At 40.9% G+C, this 21,003-nt stretch overlaps 1 protein-coding gene across 11 annotated transcripts in view; it reads right to left on the reverse strand.

The window, feature by feature from the left end:
• khk (ketohexokinase) overlaps positions 1–21,003 on the reverse strand; it is a 111,885-nt gene that overhangs the window by 65,555 nt on the left and 25,327 nt on the right. For 8 of the 11 annotated variants that reach the window (XM_059964667.1, XM_059964668.1, XM_059964670.1 and 5 more), the window contains 3 exons: positions 20,313–20,447; positions 16,899–16,971; positions 14,005–14,151 (listed from right to left, as the gene is read on the reverse strand). In XM_059964667.1, coding sequence (XP_059820650.1) covers positions 14,005–14,151; positions 16,899–16,971; positions 20,313–20,447 — 355 coding nt within the window. Of the gene's footprint in view, positions 1–6,726; positions 8,589–14,004; positions 14,152–16,898; positions 16,972–20,312; positions 20,448–21,003 lie in introns of those variants that run through there. The other 3 variants (XM_059964678.1, XM_059964669.1, XM_059964676.1) reach the window with 3 other exon arrangements.

Genomic DNA, 21,003 nt, shown 5'->3' on the forward strand with positions numbered 1-21,003 from the left:
GCTTCCATACTTGCCAACGTCCCCCTAAAACGCTTTCATACTTGCCAGCGTCCCTCTAAGACGCTTTCATACTTGCCAATGTCCCCCTAAAACGCATTCATACTTGCCAACGTCCCCCTAATACACTTTCATACTTGCCAACGTCCCCGTAAAACACTTTCATACTTGCCAACGTCCTTCTAAAACGCTTTCATACTTACCAACGTCCCACTAAAACGCTTTCATACTCGCCAACGTCCCCCTAAATCGCTTTCATACTTACCAACGTCCTTCTAAAACGCTTTCATACTTACCAACGTCACCCTAAATCGCTTTCATACTTGCCAACGTCCCCCTAAAACACTTTCATAGTTGCCAACGTCCCTCTGAAACGCTTTCATACTTGCCAACGTCCCCCTAAGACATATTCATACTTGCCAACGTCCCCGTGAAACACTTTCATACTTGCCAACGTCCCCCTAAAACACTTTCATAGTTGCCAACGTCCCCCTGAAACACTTTCATACTTGCCAACGTCCCCCTAAAACGCGTTCATACTTGCCAACATCCCCCTAAAACTTTCATTCTTGCCAACATCCCCCTAAAATGCGTTCATGCTTGCCAACATCCCCCTAAAATGCGTTCATGCTTGCCAACGTCCCTCTAAAACGCTTTCATACTTGCAACGCGCCTCCAAAACGCTTTCGTACTTGCCAACGCCCCTCTAAAACGCTGTCATACTTGCCAACGTCCTCCTAAATCGCTTTCATTCTTGCCAACGTCCCCCTAAAACATATTCATACTTGCCAAAGTCCCCCTAAAACGCTTTCATACTTGCCAACGTACCCCTAAAACGCTTTCATGCTTGCCAACGTCCCTCTAAAATGCGTTCATTCTTGCCAATGTCACTCTAAAACGCTTTCATACTTGCAACGCGCCTCCAAAACGCTTTCATACTTGCCAACGCCCCTCTAAAATGCTGTCATACTTGCCAACGTCCTCCTAAATCGCTTTCATACTTGCCAACGTCCCTCTAAGACGCTTTCTTATTTGCCAACGTCCCCCTAAATCGCTTCCATACTTGCCAACGTCCCCCTAAAACGCTTTCATACTTGCCAACGTCCCTCTAAGACGCTTTCATACTAACCAACGTCCCCCTAAAACGCTTTCATACTTGCCAACGTCCCCTTAAAACGCTTTCATACTTGCCAACGTCCCTCTAAAACGCGTTCATGCTTGCCAACGTCCCTCTAAAATGCGTTCATTCTTGCCAATGTCACTCTAAAACGCTTTCATACTTGCAACGCGCCTCCAAAACGCTTTCATACTTGCCAACGCCCCTGTAAAATGCTGTCATACTTGCCAACGTCCTCCTAAATCGCTTTCATACTTGCCAACGTCCCTCTAAGACGCTTTCTTACTTGCCAACGTCCTCCTAAATCGCTTTCATACTTGCCAACGTCCCTCTAAGACGCTTTCATACCTGCCAACATCCCCCTAAAACGCTTTCATACTTGCCAACGTCCCCATAAAACATCTTCATACTTGCCAACGTCCCCTTAAGACACTTTCATACTTGCCAATGTCCCCCTAATACACTTTCATACTTGCCAACTCCCCACTAAAACGCTGTCATACTTGCCAACGCCCCTCTAAAATGCTGTCATACTTGCCAACGTCCTCCTAAATCGCTTTCATTCTTGCCAACGTCCCCCTAAAACGCTTTCATACTTGCCAACGTCCCCCTAAAACGCTTTCATACTTGCCAATGTCCCCTAAATCGCTTTCATACTTGCCAACCTCCCTCTAAGACGCTTTCTTACTTGCCAACGTCCTCCTAAAATGCTTCCATACTTGTCAGCGTCCCCCTAAAACGCTTTCATACTTGTCAGCGTCCCTCTAAGACGCTTTCATACTTGCCAATGTCCCCCTAAAACGCATTCATACTTGCCAACGTCCCCCTAATACACTTTCATACTTGCCAACGTCCCCGTAAAACACTTTCATACTTGCCAACGTCCTTCTAAAACGCTTTCATACTCGCCAACGTCCCCCTAAATCGCTTTCATACTTACCAACGTCCTTCTAAAACGCTTTCATACTTACCAACGTCACCCTAAATCGCTTTCATACTTGCCAACGTCCCCCTAAAACACTTTCATAGTTGCCAACGTCCCTCTGAAACGCTTTCATACTTGCCAACGTCCCCCTAAGACATATTCATACTTGCCAACGTCCCCGTGAAACACTTTCATACTTGCCAACGTCCCCCTAAAACACTTTCATAGTTGCCAACGTCCCCCTGAAACACTTTCATACTTGCCAACGTCCCCCTAAAACGCGTTCATACTTGCCAACATCCCCCTAAAACTTTCATTCTTGCCAACATCCCCCTAAAATGCGTTCATGCTTGCCAACGTCCCTCTAAAACGCGTTCATGCTTGCCAACGTCCCTCTAAAATGCGTTCATTCTTGCCAATGTCCCTCTAAAACGCTTTCATACTTGCAACGCGCCTCCAAAACGCTTTCGTACTTGCCAACGCCCCTCTAAAACGCTGTCATACTTGCCAACGTCCTCCTAAATCGCTTTCATTCTTGCCAACGTCCCCCTAAAACATATTCATACTTGCCAAAGTCCCCCTAAAACGCTTTCATACTTGCCAACGTACCCCTAAAACGCTTTCATACTTGCCAACGTCCCTCTAAGACGCTTTCATACTTGCCAACGTCCCCCTAAAACGCTTTCATACTTGCCAACATCCCCATAAAACATCTTCCTACTTGCCAACGTCCACTTAAGACACTTTCATACTTGCCAACGTCCCCCTAAAACACGTTCATACTTGCCAATGTCCCCCTAAAACGCTGTCATACTTGCCAACGTCCTCCTAAATCGCTTTCATTCTTGCCAACGTCCCCCTAAAACGCTTTCATACTTGCCAACGTCCCCTTAAAACGCTTTCATACTTGCCAACGTCCCTCTATCATACTTGCCAATGCCCCTCTAAAACGCTTTGATTCTTGCCGTCCCCCCAAAACATCTTCATACTTGCCAACGTCCCCCTAAAACACATTCAGACTTGCCAACGTCCCCCTAAAACGCTTTCATACTTGCCAACGTCCCCGTAAAACATCTTCATACTTGCCAACGTCCCCGTAAAACATCTTCATACTTGCCAACGTCCCCCTAAAACGCTTTCATACTTGCCAGCGTCCCTCTAAAACGCCTTCATACTTGCCAATGTCCCCTAAATCGCTTTCATACTTACCAACGTCATTCTAAAACGCTTTCATACTTGCCAACGTCCTCCTAAATCGCTTTCATACTTGCCAACCTCCCTCTAAGACGCTTTCTTACTTGCCAACGTCCTCCTAAAATGCTTCCATACTTGCCAACGTCCCCCTGAAACGCTTTCATACTTGCCAACGTCCCCCTAAAACGCTTTCATACTTGCCAACGTCCCCCTGAAACGCTTTCATACTTGCCAAAGTCCCCGTAAAACACCTTCATACTTCCCAACGCCCCTCTAAAACGCGTTCATACTTGCCAACGTCCCCCTAAAACACTTTAATTCTTGCCAACGTCCCCCTAAAACGCGTTCATGCTTGCCAACATCCCTCTAAAACGCGTTCATGCTTGCCAGCGTCCCTCTAAAACGCGTTCATTCTTGCCAATGTCGCTCTAAAACGCTTTCATACTTGCAACGCGCCTCCAAAACGCTTTCATACTTGCCAACGTCCCTCTAAGACGCTTTCTTACTTGCCAACGTCCTCCTAAAACGCTTTCATACTTGCCAACGTCCCCTTAAAACGCTTTCATACTTGCCAACGTCCCTCTAAGAAGCTTTCATACTTGCCAACGTCCCCCTAAAACGCTTTCATACTTGCCAACGTCCCCATAAAACATCTTCATACTTGCCAACGTCCCCTTAAGACACTTTCATACTTGCCAACGTCCCCCTAAAACACATTCATACTTGCCAATGTCCCCCTAAAACGCTTTCATACTTGCCAACGTCCCTCTAAAACGCTTTTATACTTGCCAACATCCACTTAAAACGCTTTCATACTTGCCAACTCCCCACTAAAACGCATTCATACTTGCCAACGTCCCCATAAAACATCTTCATATTTGCCAACGTCCCCGTGAAACTTTCATACTTGCCAACGTCCTTCTAAAACGCTTTTATACTTACCAACGTCCCACTAAAACGCTTTCATACTTGCCAACGTCCCCCTAAGACTTTCATACTTGCCAACGTCCCCCTAAAACACTTTCATAGTTGCCAACGTCCCTCTGAAACGCTTTCATACTTGCCAACGTCCCCCTAAAACGCTTTCATACTTGCCAACGTCCCCCTGAAACGCTTTCATACTTGCCAACGTCCCCCTGAAACGCTTTCATACTTGGCAAAGTCCCCCTAAAACACTTTAATTCTTGCCAACGCCCCTCTAAAACGCGTTCATGCTTGCCAACGTCCCTCTAAAATGCGTTCATTCTTGCCAATGTCACTCTAAAACGCTTTCATACTTGCAACGCGCCTCCAAAACGCTTTCATACTTGCCAACGCCCCTCTAAAATGCTGTCATACTTGCCAACGTCCTCCTAAATCGCTTTCATACTTGCCAACGTTCCTGTAAGACGCTTTCTTATTTGCCAACGTCCCCCTAAATCGCTTCCATACTTGCCAACGTCCCCATAAAACGCTTTCATACTTGCCAACGTCCCTCTAAGACGCTTTCATACTTGCCAACGTCCCCCTAAAACGCTTTCATACTTGCCAACGTCCCCTTAAAACGCTTTCATACTTGCCAACGTCCCTCTAAAACGCGTTCATGCTTGCCAACGTCCCTCTAAAATGCGTTCATTCTTGCCAATGTCACTCTAAAACGCTTTCATACTTGCAACGCGCCTCCAAAACGCTTTCATACTTGCCAACGCCCCTCTAAAATGCTGTCATACTTGCCAACGTCCTCCTAAATCGCTTTCATACTTGCCAACGTCCCTCTAAGACGCTTTCTTACTTGCCAACGTCCTCCTAAATCGCTTCCATACTTGCCAACGTCCCCCTAAAACGCTTTCATACTTGCCAACGTCCCTCTAAGACGCTTTCATACTTGCCAACGTCCCCCTAAAACGCTTTCATACTTGCCAACGTCCCCCTAAAACGCTTTCATACTTGCCAACGTCCCCTTAAAACGCTTTCATACTTGCCAACGTCCCTCTAAGACGCTTTCATACTTGCCAACGTCCCCCTAAAACGCTTTCATACTTGCCAACATCCCCATAAAACATCTTCATACTTGCCAACGTCCCCCTAAGACTTTCATACTTGCCAACGTCCCCCTAAAACACTTTCATAGTTGCCAACGTCCCTCTGAAACGCTTTCATACTTGCCAACGTCCCCCTAAAACGCTTTCATACTTGCCAACGTCCCCCTGAAACGCTTTCATACTTGCCAACGTCCCCCTGAAACGCTTTCATCCTTGCCAAAGTCCCCCTAAAACACCTTCATACTTCCCAACGCCCCTCTAAAACGCGTTCATACTTGCCAACGTCCCCCTAAAACACTTTAATTCTTGCCAACGTCCCCCTAAAACGCGTTCATGCTTGCCAACGTCCCTCTAAAACGCGTTCATGCTTGCCAACGTCCCCTTAAAACGCTTTCATACTTGCCAACGTCCCTCTAAGACGCTTTCATACTTGCCAACGTCCCCCTAAAACGCTTTCATACTTGCCAACATCCCCATAAAACATCTTCATACTTGCCAACGTCCCCCTAAGACTTTCATACTTGCCAACGTCCCCCTAAAACACTTTCATAGTTGCCAACGTCCCTCTGAAACGCTTTCATACTTGCCAACGTCCCCCTAAAACGCTTTCATACTTGCCAACGTCCCCCTGAAACGCTTTCATACTTGCCAACGTCCCCCTGAAACGCTTTCATCCTTGCCAAAGTCCCCCTAAAACACCTTCATACTTCCCAACGCCCCTCTAAAACGCGTTCATACTTGCCAACGTCCCCCTAAAACACTTTAATTCTTGCCAACGTCCCCCTAAAACGCGTTCATGCTTGCCAACGTCCCTCTAAAACGCGTTCATGCTTGCCAACGTCCCTCTAAAACGCGTTCATTCTTGCCAATGTCGCTCTAAAACGCTTTCTTACTTGCCAACGTCCTCCTAAAATGCTTCCATAGTTGCCAACGTCCCCCTAAAACGCTTTCATACTTGCCAACGTCCCCCTAAAACGCTTTCATACTTGCCAACGTCCCCCTAAAACACTTTAATTCTTGCCAACGTCCCCCTAAAACGCGTTCATGCTTGCCAACGTCCCTCTAAAACGCGTTCATGCTTGCCAACGTCCCTCTAAAACGCGTTCATTCTTGCCAATGTCGCTCTAAAACGCTTTCTTACTTGCCAACGTCCTCCTAAAATGCTTCCATTGTTGCCAACGTCCCCCTAAAATGCTTTCATACTTGCCAACGTCCCCTTAAAACGCTTTCATACTTACCAACGTCCCTCTAAAACGCTTTCATACTTGCCAACGTCCCCTTAAAACGCTTTCATACTTGCCAACGTCCCCCTAAAACGCTTTCATACTTGCCAACGTCCCCCTAAAACACGTTCATACTTGCCAATGTCCCCCTAAAACGCTTTCATACTTGCCAACGTCCCTCTAAAACGCTTTTATACTTGCCAACATCCACTTAAAACGCATTCATACTTGCCAACGTCCCCCTAAAACATCTTCATATTTGCCAACGTCCCCGTGAAACACTTTCATACTTGCTAACGACCCAGTTAGGCACAATATCCTTTCCAGTCCGCATAGTGTACAAGCATGCTTACTATATGCTAACGTAAGAAAAATGATTCTGCTTTAAATTTTTAATTTTCTTTAAGCTTAGCTTACATAGTATCTGTGCACTGTACAGCAGCTTCAATATCAATGTGATCCTTAAGCTTGATTGTTTTTAGCAAGTGTTGAAATATCTGGTTCAAGTTGTGCCAGCACAACCCTTAAGTTCCCATTTGTAACGATGTCCAAGTGGTTTCTGCATTTGTAAGAATGTGTTTCACTGCACTAAACTCTCTTTCAACAAGGTCGGAGGATGGAAATGCAATGAAGGGCAGTTTGGCTCTTCTCCAAAGACCAGGAAACCTCATATGACAGTGTAACCACATACCACAAAAGCTGATATTTTTGGAAAGCATTTTTGCTTCATTACCATTCTGAGTTTTGTTAATTTCTTCTTGCAAGCTCTTTTTCTGTTCTTCCACCTTGCAAAGAAATGGGTTAACTACCCAGTCAGTGAATTTCCAGATTGTTCAAATCCTTAAATCGATTCTGAAAATCCTTCTTCAGTGACTGTAGGTGTAAGCAGTACCTTTACAAATCACCATCTGTGAAAGAGAGTGCCATACTTTCCATGCAGAGAAACTGTCAGAACATTGTTTATATATTTCCAATTTTCTGATAAAAGTGGACACTGTACATTCTGCCTGGATTAAATTAAAATTCTCACCCTACAGTTTCCTACTTCGAATGTTCATTTTGTTGTACAGATCAGCTTGGCGTGCGACATCTCTACGTGGAAGTTAATCTTGTTTCCCAAGTTCTTGTTGACTTTGAGTAAAAACTCAACCAGTGTCAAAAAGATCAAAGAAATGTTTTAAGCAGCAGCCTTTTGACAGCCAGCGCACTTCAGTGTGAAGAAGCAAGTGTTCAAACTCTTCGTTATCTTGCCATAACTGGTGAAATATTCTACTATTTAATGGATGAGTTTTAATTTGTTAATTGCAGATATGCTTAAAAATGTCATGCTTGTAACAAGGCAGTTGATGAGGTTTCTGGCTGTGAGATGTTGACAATGAATCACACAATGGATTGCAAACAGACTTGGAATTTCTTTTTTAATGAATGCCACTAAACCAGCATGATAACCTGTCATATATGGTGCTCCATCTGTTGCACAAGAAATCACGTTCCTAATCAGAATACTTTTATTCTCAATATATATTTTGAGCTCATCATAGGTTGATTCTCTGTTGATATTTGTTTTCAAATTCTTACAGGAGAGAATCTCTTCATAAACATTTCCATTTTTGATAAACCATATATATGCCATTAGCAATGCCTCATTTTCTCACACAGCTGACTCGTCCAGTTGTATTCCAAATTCTGTTTTTTGTAGCTCTGTGCATCGATAATACTCAATGTCTTAACTCTCTTTATCAATACGATGAGCTACAAAGTTATTACTGAGAGGAATTGATTTTAAAATTTGAGGACAGTGGTGAGCACTTCTGATACAGCAGGCTTTATTAATCTTTCAGCTATTATATGAGATTTTCAACACTTTGCTATCATTTTGGAAATGTTATAAGAAGCAATGAGACCACTATCAAGGTCATTTTTCGCTTTCTTGGCAAATGACTTAAGTATGAAATGCTTTTCAAATGCTTTTATCATCTTCTGGAACTGAGTAATACCATAAATAGCCTTTTCAGGGTGTCTTGTATGGAAGTGTTCCTGCAATCTTGATGGTTTCATGGCTTCATTAGACAGAACAGTATTACAAATGAGACATATGGGGTGTCGCTGATCTGATGGGAAAGGAATAAAACCATACTCCATGATTGTAACATCGTATTGACACACTTCCTTTAGTTTCTGTTTCTTAGCAGGATGAGAATTCGAGGCTTCACAGCCTTCAGACTCATAGAGATTGTGCTTTACACATTTATCCATCATTAATGGTGCTAAATTAAAATTAAAAATTAACACAACTGGGAATGCCAATCAGAGGTTGACGATGGCAGTGAGTTGACACGGTCAATTAGGTCTCATGCCTCAAAATAGGGTCATGCTTATCGCCCCTCCCCAAGAATCTTGAACTTCCCCCAGACGACTTCTATTTCCCCTAACACTCCATCAGGACACATAATTGCCCCCTTGGAGAGGGTGGTACCACCACTGTTGGGAATCACTGATGGAAAGGTGCTTCACCTATTTCTACTAGCAATTCTCTTTAATATTGTATGAAAGATGAACAGGAGTAAACACTGTCTAACTTTCCTAAATGTTTAAATCTGCTCCCTCGCAGCAGTTGTACATTGATCTGTCCACCAGGGAACAGCTTTCCTTTTATTACCTCCCATCAATCTGGGAATAGATTTCTGCACTACTGAGTCGAGTACAGGGTATTATTACTCAATTCGATATCCTCCAAAACCAAATGATCAGGAAATCTACTTTCACATAACTCATCAAATGCATCCCAAGTTGCCTTTTTAAAATTCTGTCTGAGGATATCAGAACCTTTCCTCTGATACAGATCTATACCTATTGTACAGATAATGAGGAAATGGTCACACCCCACTGTTTTATCATTATACATTTTCCAGTTACACACACTTTTTATATCCTTAGATACCTGCATAAGATCTAAAACAAAAACAGTGTTAAATAGATTTATCTTTATACTCCTTTCATAATTCAAGCACAACAAACACTTTTCTTTAACCACTGTCCCATTCACATTTGTGTCACTACAATCCACATTGTACTATGAGCATTGAAATCCCCACTATAAAACCTCACTTTTCCCATTTCCCCCACACTTCTTAATGTATCAGGTGTTAATCTTTCACAATGGTTATAAAATTTATTATCTGTACTTTATTATTCTTTCCTCAAATTTGAACCACAACTGACTCATAAACAACTCCAATCTCCAAAACTCTGTGTGTGCTATCACACTTTTGACAAAATTAGCCACTCCTCCATAGCCCATTTTCCAATTGCATCTTAATAAACATAATCCTGTATCTTAAAACTTGGACAAGATTTCAACTAGGTTTCCTGTACACATATAACATCGGGTTTATTTGGTAAATCTTTAATAAATTTCTTAAACTTTGACTAATAGCTAACAGGCTTCTAGCATTCCATTGTAAGATTAGAAAACCATTAACAACCCTCCTTTGAAGTCTGAACATTATATACTCCTCCTTGCAATGCATTATTAATAACTTCTGGAGTTAAATCTTTTATCTAAAGATGTTATTCTGCAACTTTTAATAACATTCTGATTTTTTCCTGTTATACCTTTTACTTAGTGCTGCACATTTGCCATGAAGTGATAAGCTTTAGTTCATTAACAACCAGAAAATCCTTTGTAAATCATGCACTTTACACACTGTCTTTAATCTATCAGTATTCTGGATATTAAAAGGCCTGATTGACATTGACTTTTGTACTTTCTTCAAGGCCTCTGCATATTTGCTGAATCAAAGGTGATGACAAATCAGCATATAGGAGGGAGATTGAAAATTTGGCTGAGTGGTGTCATAATAACAATCATTTACCCAATGTGAGCAAGACCAAACAGCTGATTATAGACTTCAGGAGGAGGAAACCAGAGGTCCATGAGCCAGTCCTCATCGGAGGATCAGAGGTGGAGAGGGTCAGCAACTTTAAGTTCCTAGGTGTTATTATTCCACAGGACCTGTCCTGGGCGCACCACATATGTGCAATTACCAATAAAGCATGGCAGTGCCTCTACTTCCTTAGGAGTTTGTGAAGATTTTGAAGGCATCTAAAACTTTGACAAACTACTATAGATGTGTAGTGGCGAGTATATTGACTGACTGCATCACAGCCTGGTGTGGAAACACCAATGTCCTTGAATGGAAAATCCTACAAAAAGTAGTGGGTATGGCCCAGTTCCTCATGGGTAAAACCCTTCCCACCCCGACCATTGAGCACATCTACACAAAGTGTTGCTCTGGGGAAAAAGTATCATCATCAGATAGATCGGAAAAAAACATCTTCTCACTGACAATCAACACTCTCGCCAGATGATTGGCAATATTAGGGGTGAGCCATGTTTCCATGATGCAAGGTATACAGCAGTCCCCAATGTCCCTCTGTCACTACAATCTTGCTCTGAGGTCTTCAGTTTTGTTTTCCAGAGACTACATTTCCCAGCAGGATAGTTGGAGGTGGGGGTCCGAGGCCCCTGTTTCAATCGTACCTGGAACCCAGAATGTCTCGTGCACTTCTGCTTGCATAAAGGGGAACTGCACTTGTGACCTGGTTCTGCTTACTTTTGAGGACCGACAGATTTTTAAACATCTTAAAATGATGTTACTTACTGCAGTACCCATGGCTCTTACTGTGGATTTCATCAGCAGTAATGCTAAAAGGGAATATTTGATGATTCTCTTTGGAGCCACATATGAGTTGCTACTTATTGGCGTCAACTTGTCAACAACCCATACGCCTTCTTAACTACCTTATCAACTTGCACGGCAACTTGTGAGGGATCTATGGACGTGGACCCGAAGATCCTTTTGTTCCTTCACACTGCTAAGAATCCTACCATGTTACTTTGCCTTCAACTTCGACCTTCCAAAGTGAATCACTTCACACTGTTCTCGATTGAACCCCAGCTGCCTCTTCTTAGTCCAGCTCTGCATCCTGTCAATAACCTTTTACAATATGCACACCACCCCTAATTTTCATGTCATCTGCAAATTAATTAACCCGCCCTTCCACTTCCTCATTCAAGAGGAAGGGGTCCAAGAACAGATTCCGGCAGAACACAACTGGTCACTGACCTCCCGGCAGAATATGCTCCATGTACTACCACACGTTCCTTCTGTGGGCAAAGCAATTCTGAATCCATGCAGCCAAGTTACCCTGGATCCCATGCCACATGACTTTCTCAATGCCTACCGTGTCAAATGCCTTACTAAAACTTGGAGCACGTGGAATTATGATGTTGCAGCCATTAGTGGTTGCAGGAGGGTTAGGACTGATAGCTCAATGTTCTGATGTTTTGGACATGATCGTGGGGGAAGGGTTGCATTACTCATCGGGGAAAAGTCATTGAAATGCTCAGAGAAGACGTATCGAAGGCTTGTCTACTGTTAAATTATGGGTGAAACTACGAATAGGAAAGGAATGGCCATGTAAATGAGACTGTATTTTAGACCTCCCAATAGTCAGTGGGATTTAGAAGAGCAAGTTTGTAGAGCCAGCAGTTGGTTGAAAGAATTGTAAGATTGTAATAGTAGATGAATTTAACTTTCCACATTGACTAGGATTCTATACTGAATGAATTAGTTTGTCAAATGTGTTCAGGAAAGATTCCGTAATCAATACGTGGAGGTCTCAACTAGTAGGAGCATGATACCATATCTCCCCTTGGGGAATGAGACAGTTCACGTACAGAAGTGTGTGGAGAGGGATACTTTGGGTGTGGTGATCATAATTAACTTTAGTTTGTAGATGTGAAGAATGGGACTGGTCTTCAGGTTGAGGTTCTAAACTGGACAGCAGCTCATTTTGATGGCATCAGAGGTGACCTGGCAGGCATGGATTGGGATAGGTTTTCTACAAGGAGAAATGGGTTGATAAATGGGAGGCCTTCAATAGAGAAATATTGAAGGTACAGAATCTGTATGTTCCTGTTAGAATAAATGGCAAGGTAAACAGTTTTAGAGAACTTTGGTTACTGAGGGATATTGAGGTGTGGTAAAGAAAAAGAAAGAAGCACACATCAGTCATAAGCATTCAGGATCAAAGGTGGCACTAGGAGTATAAGAAATCTAACAGAAAATCACAAGGGTAAAAATGGACTCAAGGAGTTGAACTGCACGTGCATGTAATGAGAGCGTCTTGGACCTCCAGGTGGTCCACAGCAGGGGTGATTGAAAAGTTTGTGGCCTAAAGTGGAAGATGAGTTTTACAGCTCTCATTACATGCACGCGCAGTTCAACTCTTTGAGTGAAAATGCAGAAAGCTTGAAGTTAATAATTCATCATCTTCTACCTTAGGTCACAAACTTATCAATCACCCCTGCTGTGGACCACTCTGGAGGTCCAAGACATCAACTTCTACAAAGAAGGGATCCGTATGCTCCACAGCCACTGGACTAAGTGTGTAAACGTAGTAAAAATAAATGTGATAGGTTTTCTAAGATGGACTCCTTCTACCTTAGGCCATGAACTTATCAATCACCACTCTTATGTTATGTACCTTTGCTCCAGAAGAATGCTGTCTCATTTGATTGAATCCATGCATGGTTTGAATGATAATTAAACCTGATTTGATTTGAAGTTTGCAGAGGTACATGGTTGAAAGGTATGGTCCTGGTGCAGATAGATTGGACTAGGTAGGCATGGAGTAGGCAGACTGAATAACACAATTCTTTCCTGTAAGATGTCTTACCATGAGGTATGATGTCTGAAACAACTTCTACTGCCATTACCAGCCTGGTAATTAAGAGCTTGGTTTTCCACAAAAAATAAACACTTTAAATACATGCAGTCATGAAATACCTTTAAGATATAGTGACGCAGTGTGATCTTGTATAAGTGCAAACATTATTAAAGTTAATAAACAGGTTGGTTTAATTAGTAAACATAATGTCCTTGTGTTTGTTATTTGTGTTGCCTGGACGTTTTGTGTAGTTGTGCAGAGGCGGTGCATAGTCCAGCAAATGGCGTAAATGATTGTCTTGGATGTTTTCATTGTGATTGCAAGACCCTGAAGGACATTGATTTAGAATCCAGTATGCCTGGTTCTTTAGCGAGAGTGGCAGTGAAAGCAGTGTTACCTCTGTTGCAGGGACCAGGCCCTCCTGTTGTGGTGTCATCTGTTTAGCCTCCCTGGAGAGGTCACACCAGAGACGGTGTTGGAGAAAGCAGACGCCTCTGCACTGGAAATGGTACTGGGTTGGGGCCCCTTTCCATCAGTGCTGCCCTCTAGTGTTTGCTTGGTGGAAAACAAGCTGATCCAGGACAACATCCCATGCACCATCACTCTACAGGCCATGTCATTAGGGACTTGACTATATTTGTTTTGTGACTGCATGTTTTCCTGCTGTCACAAGTATATGTGCTTTGCGTTGTGGCCTGGGCCTGGAGGAACCCTGTTTTGTTTGGCTGTATTCAGGTGTAGGGTTGAATGACAATTAAACTTGAACTCAAGCATTTCTAGAACAAAACATACCACATCTCCATGTCTGAAGAGCTGGTACAGTTCTTCCCTTGTCTTCTCAATTTCCACGGAAGTGGTAATCCGTTGCTCAACTGGTACATTGGCGTTGTATTGTTCAACCTGCTCCATCATAGCAATCTGCTCGGTTGCATTTCTGCCCTACATACCAATGACAATTATAAAGATTCATGACATGCAATTGTGAGTTTAAAAATTAATTACACTGACGTGCAAGGACTCGAAAGGTAAATTATGATAGGTTCATGGTATATTTCCACTTTTGGATGATTCATTGAAAGTTAATGTAACTCCCTAGGAAAAACATTGTCATACAGGATAGTCATGGACACCTCCAGATGTGTCAAAACAAGAGAAATAGCATCACCTGCTACCTGAATACAACCGAACAACTCAATTGACAAGCAAATCAAAGTCAGAACTTCATTCAAGCTAATATCCACAGTATTAAGACATGACTCGTGCTCAGTAGGGTTCAAGACTGTTTTTATAGCCTCTTTATTTATTTTGCACATTCTGTAAACAAAGGTGTGAAGTGAACTTGGTCATTGGCACTTGTACCATGGTGCTGCTTCATCTGGATTGTGTGAAAAGCACTCTAAACCATACTGGGTGATCGCGTAGAACCTCTGGAGCCCTGAATTGATTGAGAACAATCAACTGATGAATTGAAAGGATTAAACATTCAGTATAAAGAAAGAATTATGACCCAATTTATGCCAAACAAGTTGGCTTCCTGAGCTGGCTTTATTTGCCTGCAATTGACCTATGGTGCTCTAAAACTTTCCTATCTATGTACCTGTCCAAATATTTTCTAATATTTACCTTCATCACTACTACTGACAGCTCATTCAACATACCCATTCTCCTGTGTGAAAATCTTGCCTCTTGTGATTCCTTTAAATCTTCCTCCTCCCCACTTTAAGTTTATGCCTTATAGTTTAAGGCTCTGCTACCCTGGGGGAAAAACTGACAATCCTATGCTATCAAGCATCATTTTATAAACCTTTATAAGGACACCCATCAGCCTCCTTTGCAAGGGAAAGCAGCCCCCAGTCTATCTCGTCTCTCATCATAACTTAGGCCCTCCAGTCCCAGAAATGTCTTTGTGAATCTTTTCTGCACCCTCTCTAGCACAATCACATCCTTCCCGTTTTCTGGTGACCAGAACTACACAAAATATTCCCACCAATGTCTTGTACAGTGTAGTGAAGTCTGCAAGAAGACACGAGCTAGAAATGACATTGCTAATGTAGTATCATTATAATCATTGCCAATTCATGGGAAACACTTTGACTGCTTGACACTGAGAATGAACAATGAAGGGAATATATAACTTCCTTGATGGCCTACCCACCCTCTAAATCTGGGGGTTTCAACCAGGGGTCCATGGACCCCTTGCTTAATGGCATTGATCCACAGCATAAAGGTTGCGAAGCCCTACTCTAAAATAAACACTATGTGATAGAATCTATGGAACCCACAAGACTTTTCCATCGCCTATTAAGCCACAGAACTGGAGTGGAAGGAAGTCATCCTCTATCCTGATGGACTGCTTGAGAAGAAGACTTGACCAAGTAGAAAAGGTCCTTCATTTGGAGTGCCTGGCCCTGCATTTCATCAGGACAGAAGTCAGACTCATTTGGTTGAGATACAATGTTTTTGGATTAGAGTCTATTTTGTTTACAGTATCATTGTAATGTTGCATTCAGTAATTTTGGAAAAGCAATCGAAAGTTGTAACCATAAAATTACTTTTTTGCTAACACAAAGCTATGTCCTTATATGATAAGTAATCTTTGTTACTGTTTATAACTGTAATTTAATTATTCAGTTATTTAACTGTTGAATAGAAGGTGATTGTCAATTTCAGTAATTAAATCAAATACAAATGACTATCTGTCTTTTTAAGACCAATATTTACTGATGGAATTGCAATGACTTGCTGAAAGGTTTGACTAGAAGTAGATGGGGAATGACAACAGATTGAAAAAACTGAATTTTGGAGAAGATGGGTGTACAATTGAGACATGCCATGACTAGACTAAATTACAAAGGACATTTGATCATTTGGAGCCAGGCTCCTAAATGAGAAATTTTGCAAGGCTGAATAATTCAGATGGGGGTAAAAAAAAAAGCTAAAATTTGAGGCAGGCTTATGATTTAGTGAAGGGTCTGAAAGTATTAAATTAATTTGAATGAGCTGTCAATGTTTATAGAATTAGACTCTCATTAAAGTTGCAGAGGTGGAAAAGATCAATGTGGAAGACCATAGCTCTTTTAAAACTACCAATTTATACTCTGGGTGATCCCCAAAATCTTCACACCCTTAAAATGAAAATAACCACTTTCATAAGGAAAATACCATAAATGGTAAGTTAGCAATGCTAATTAAGTCCATAAACGTGCCCTGAAAAAGCCAGTTTAGAGTTAAAGTAATTGCTTAAATTCTTTCCGTTTGCAGTTCCAGACAGAAAACTCTATATTATTAGAAACCATAAAAACAACTATGATCTACAATGCATTATACTATGTATAAACCAAATTCTGATTTAAAAATGTCACTTTGGATAATATTCAAAAGGTCAGATAAATGCCAAAACTATTCCTAAACAGAAAAAAATTTCTTAGTATGCCCATTCTTTGATCACTGAAGTAGTTATAATTATAACTCATAGACGAGGCTGGTTTAAGTATTGAGAAGCTACCCGTTCATTTCTCCTATCCTATTTCAGGGATATCAAAAGTGATCATTTGGTAACTGTGAAAAGAAATTATCAAAAGTACTGGCTCAGGGAAGACTGCAAAAATAACTTTGCATTTCCACTGTTGCAACAGTCATATCACAAACGTGATATGAAAGGCTACATTACAGAAGCCAACACTTACCTCCCAGTGAATCCACTTGTAATGTGAAAGATCAATTTTCCCAAAATCTTTGGCGGTAACGTCTGGTAGATTCCTAAATATAACCATGTCTAGGTCAAACTTGTGTTTGTGTTATCTGAAGTGCAGTGCAGCTAAGGTGATTACACTTTACAAGACATTCCATATTTCTGACAAATGTTACATTACAAAGAGCATTTCGACAGATGTAACTATAGGAAAACACTACATTGACTTGTAATTATAATAAAGATCATGCAGATTTAAATATTGGCATATAATTTGCATGCATAAAATTACTGAAACATTAAATGAAAATTTTGATATAGAGAGGAAAATATGAAACACCCTGTTACCTTCAGTTACTAAGTTTCACCTTTCCAATTGCTGTTGAATGCTCTCACTTGTCTCTTAACTCTCTCGTCCTAATCACTGTGAACTTCCAAGTGTACAGGCAGAAACTCAGATTTCATTTACACAAGTGCTGCAGTGGCAAATAGTTCCTTGGGTACCTGGGCAATTGCCCAAAGACAAGTATTTTAAAAAAAAACAGAATTCTTGTCAGTGTTCTCCAGAAAAGTAATGAAAAACTTTAAATTTCACATTTGGACCGTGCTTTAAGTGAGTTTGGCAGGACACAAGCAAAATTCTGACCCACATTGGATAGCCAATAAATGGGATTCTTATCAGTTTATTGCTAAAGGTATGACTGTTTCACTTCAATGTCTCGTATGTGTAGGGTGCAAATCAGTATGTGTCTAGAATTTAGTTTGTGAAATTAGATTGATAGCACATTTTTTAAAAAAGTAAATGTTACCTCTGTTGCTAATTCATCAGACAACTTTTAATGTTGTCAGTACTTCCAAAATTCCTATAGCCCACAAACTCATAATTACCAAATCCTTTCAACATTTATCCCCCCCCCCCAACGTACCTCCACAAGTGCCAAGCTCATTAATAGATTTGCTATTGCTGAACAAACACAATGCCAAATTCAACTAGCATTAAGTCAATGGTTAAAGGTGAAATTATCAAAAAGGTTCTGAAAAAAATTGATTATTAACCTTTGAAGACGTGCCAGTTTGCCCTTCCAGCATCTGCTTTGCCCGTTAATTTTGAAAAACACACCTGACACTAAGTTCAATGGGAAGAAGTTTGAAGTGGTTCCAAGTACTTCTTTTCAAATACAAATTAGATCATGAAATGCAGAGATCAGACCTGAGGTCACACCAGCACTGAATTGAAAACACATGGAGTAAACAGTTCCATACATACTACTAGATTATTAAACTGGGAGTCTAAAAGATGTTGTAAAATCTCAAATTTTCATGGAAATGACAGCAGTACAACTGCAAGTCACACTGTGGAAGAAGATACGGGAATTGAATAGTTGATTGTGTAAACTATAAACAAATCAGTCTTGATTTTCATCTTTATGATACATGTGACAATTTTTTTTCATTCATAAACTGCAATTTTTAAGTGTTTGAATTGATTATTGATAATCATGTATATATTTGATTTTTGCACCATGCAGAGTTAAGTGTTACATGTGCCAATGCAGAAATAATCCTTTTTAGGACACCAAGAGAAAATTAGTCATTTTGTTTTGTTCCTTGGTGAAAGACAGGTGCCCCGAGGAGTGTGGAAAAGTTAACAATAAAAAGGCAAGAGATAACAAATTTTGTTCATACAAGATATTTAGGTAAATACTATGTTTGCATTTAAAGGAAAGCTGGATAAACATGTGAGAAATACAGTTTTTTAAAATGGGTATTACTAAGAGCAGCACTTATTGCCCATTTGCCCTAGTAGTGATGGGCTGCTTCAGGAACTACTTCTGTCTCTGTGGTGAATTTACACCCCAGTGTATTAGATAAACTATCTTGACTATGACCAATAATGATAAATACAGATAAGTGTAGAGACTTTTTTTTTGCTTTAACTGAAGCAAATGGTTGAAGCCAAGGTGTCAGAGTCAGAGGAATGGTTGAAGGCATCTTGACAAGCTTCATCTTGCAACACAAGCATGTTGCTTTGATGGTAGAGGTTGAGTGAGGGCTAGATTGTCAAACCCAACCCTTCCTAGCCACTCACCCTGAAGTTGCGGCAAAATGTGCACTGTTAAGAAAATATTGGGGATGCTGATGAATTTGCAATTCTGTTTGACATGTAATGGTTCTTCATCATGCTGCTTACACCAGCAACCAAAAAACATCACGTGGCTGTTTGTCACATATGCTGAAGCCATAACTTCCTTAGTTTCAACATTCAGTGACAGGGAAATCCTTGGGAACACTTTTGGGATGCATACTTTTTAAGGTGGGAGAATGGCCTCATACTTAACCTCATTCTAAATAAAAGACAGCTGAAAAACATCATAGGGTGTGTGTGGGGCGGGGGGGGGGAGAAGAGTGTCTGACTTCTCTGTCAATCTGTGAGGCTATAAAAACTTAAAATATTTTAATTATGTTAGAGCCTGTTTCTTTCTTCACTTAATTATTGGTGAAAAATACATTGTCTGGTAATTTGATTGGACAATCTAGACCAATATGAAAGTAGGTGAATGGAATGCCAATCAAGCAGACTGCTTTTCCTGGATGGCTAAACTTCCTAATCAGACATTACAGATAAGGGGTGCTCAACCTATAATACTATATTGAATTTAATTGTATTTTTGAAAAATCAGTAGACAAACAGCCTTAATTTAAGAACAACTTTCAATGAAACTCCAGTGAAACCTCCATAACGAAATGGACCCTTTTGGGTTAATGGAGACTTCCATATAACCAAGACATTTATGGGTCAATATATCCAAGGCTTGCAAATAAAGAGCACGTCAAAAAACTTGAAAATGTCTTTTGTATGAAAGACAATGTCTGTCAATGATCCTTGCAATTGGGAAAGTGGATTAAGAGACTTCAAAAAATGTTGCGCCCTCCCTTCACGTAGATTGTTAAGTGCTGTAGAGTGTTTCTAGGATGGTTAATCCTCTCGAGCATTTCACCTAACAGTCATTCCTTCAGTATGCCTGAATGTAACTCTCTCATCATAAGGGTCATGGCAACCAAGCTTGAATCCATCGTTACCCACCATCCATTCTAGCAGTGGTAGCAGTCGCCAAATACTAATTGTGTATAAGGGACGTGATTCTGTTTCTCCCCTTTATGCCTTAATTAGCGACACAGAGACCAACTACATATTGTTGCATTCCTGACTTCAATTCAACATTGTGCATGGCTGCTATTGAAGTGGGCCTTTGTACATCTACGTAGCTTGATAATTTACCTTGTTATTTTTTACTCACTGAGCCAAAAACAATGCACTACTTACAATATTAAAGGGGCAAGGGAATATTTCTGCATTGTTACATTTTAAAATATAGGTAATTAAAATTGAAGTGACAACAGATCTTACATGTCGGACAGTATGACTGTTCGTGAGCCATTGGTAATGTTCACAAGACAGCAAGCACAAGGTGTAACTCCCACATGCTGCCACACAATGTTGGATACATTAATGCCTCTGCTTTGAAAATCATCTGTGATGAAACTTCACCATGGGAAATGGCAAAGGCATAGAAAACAAAGATGAGGAAAATTTGGTGTTACTGGTTGTCCAAAAATAAAAGTTACATTCAGGACAACTGGTCTGTAGAGCTGGTCACAAGAAACTGCCTTACCTATTAAAAAAAATCACTGTTTGTCCACATATTTCTAGAAGTCAAGAAGTATTGTCATCGTCTGTTGCGACCACAAGGGGCTGCTGACAGCTTTTAACCTTAAGTGATCCATCAGGCATCTCCCATCAATGTTATTAATCTTACATTAACTCTGCTCCATTCCAATAGTAGAAAATCAGCAACTAAAAGACTTCAACAACCCTGGCATTTAAAGGGAATATATGTAATAAAGTATCCTGGATTTCTACAAATAAGAGATTTTGGCATTTTTAAGTGTAACGGATTATAATACTCTACTGAAATACAGGTAAGAAAAGTTTGATTTTAATCTGTTGATCTTAAATGGATGGAAATCTAACCAAACCTCCAATGAAAAAAAACTTCAGGTGCTGAAAATCTGAGTGACGTTCACAGCTGAATTCTTTA

Source organism: Hypanus sabinus, chromosome 3 (genome assembly GCF_030144855.1).
Source record: "Hypanus sabinus isolate sHypSab1 chromosome 3, sHypSab1.hap1, whole genome shotgun sequence".
NCBI classification, from domain to species: domain Eukaryota; kingdom Metazoa; phylum Chordata; class Chondrichthyes; order Myliobatiformes; family Dasyatidae; genus Hypanus; species Hypanus sabinus.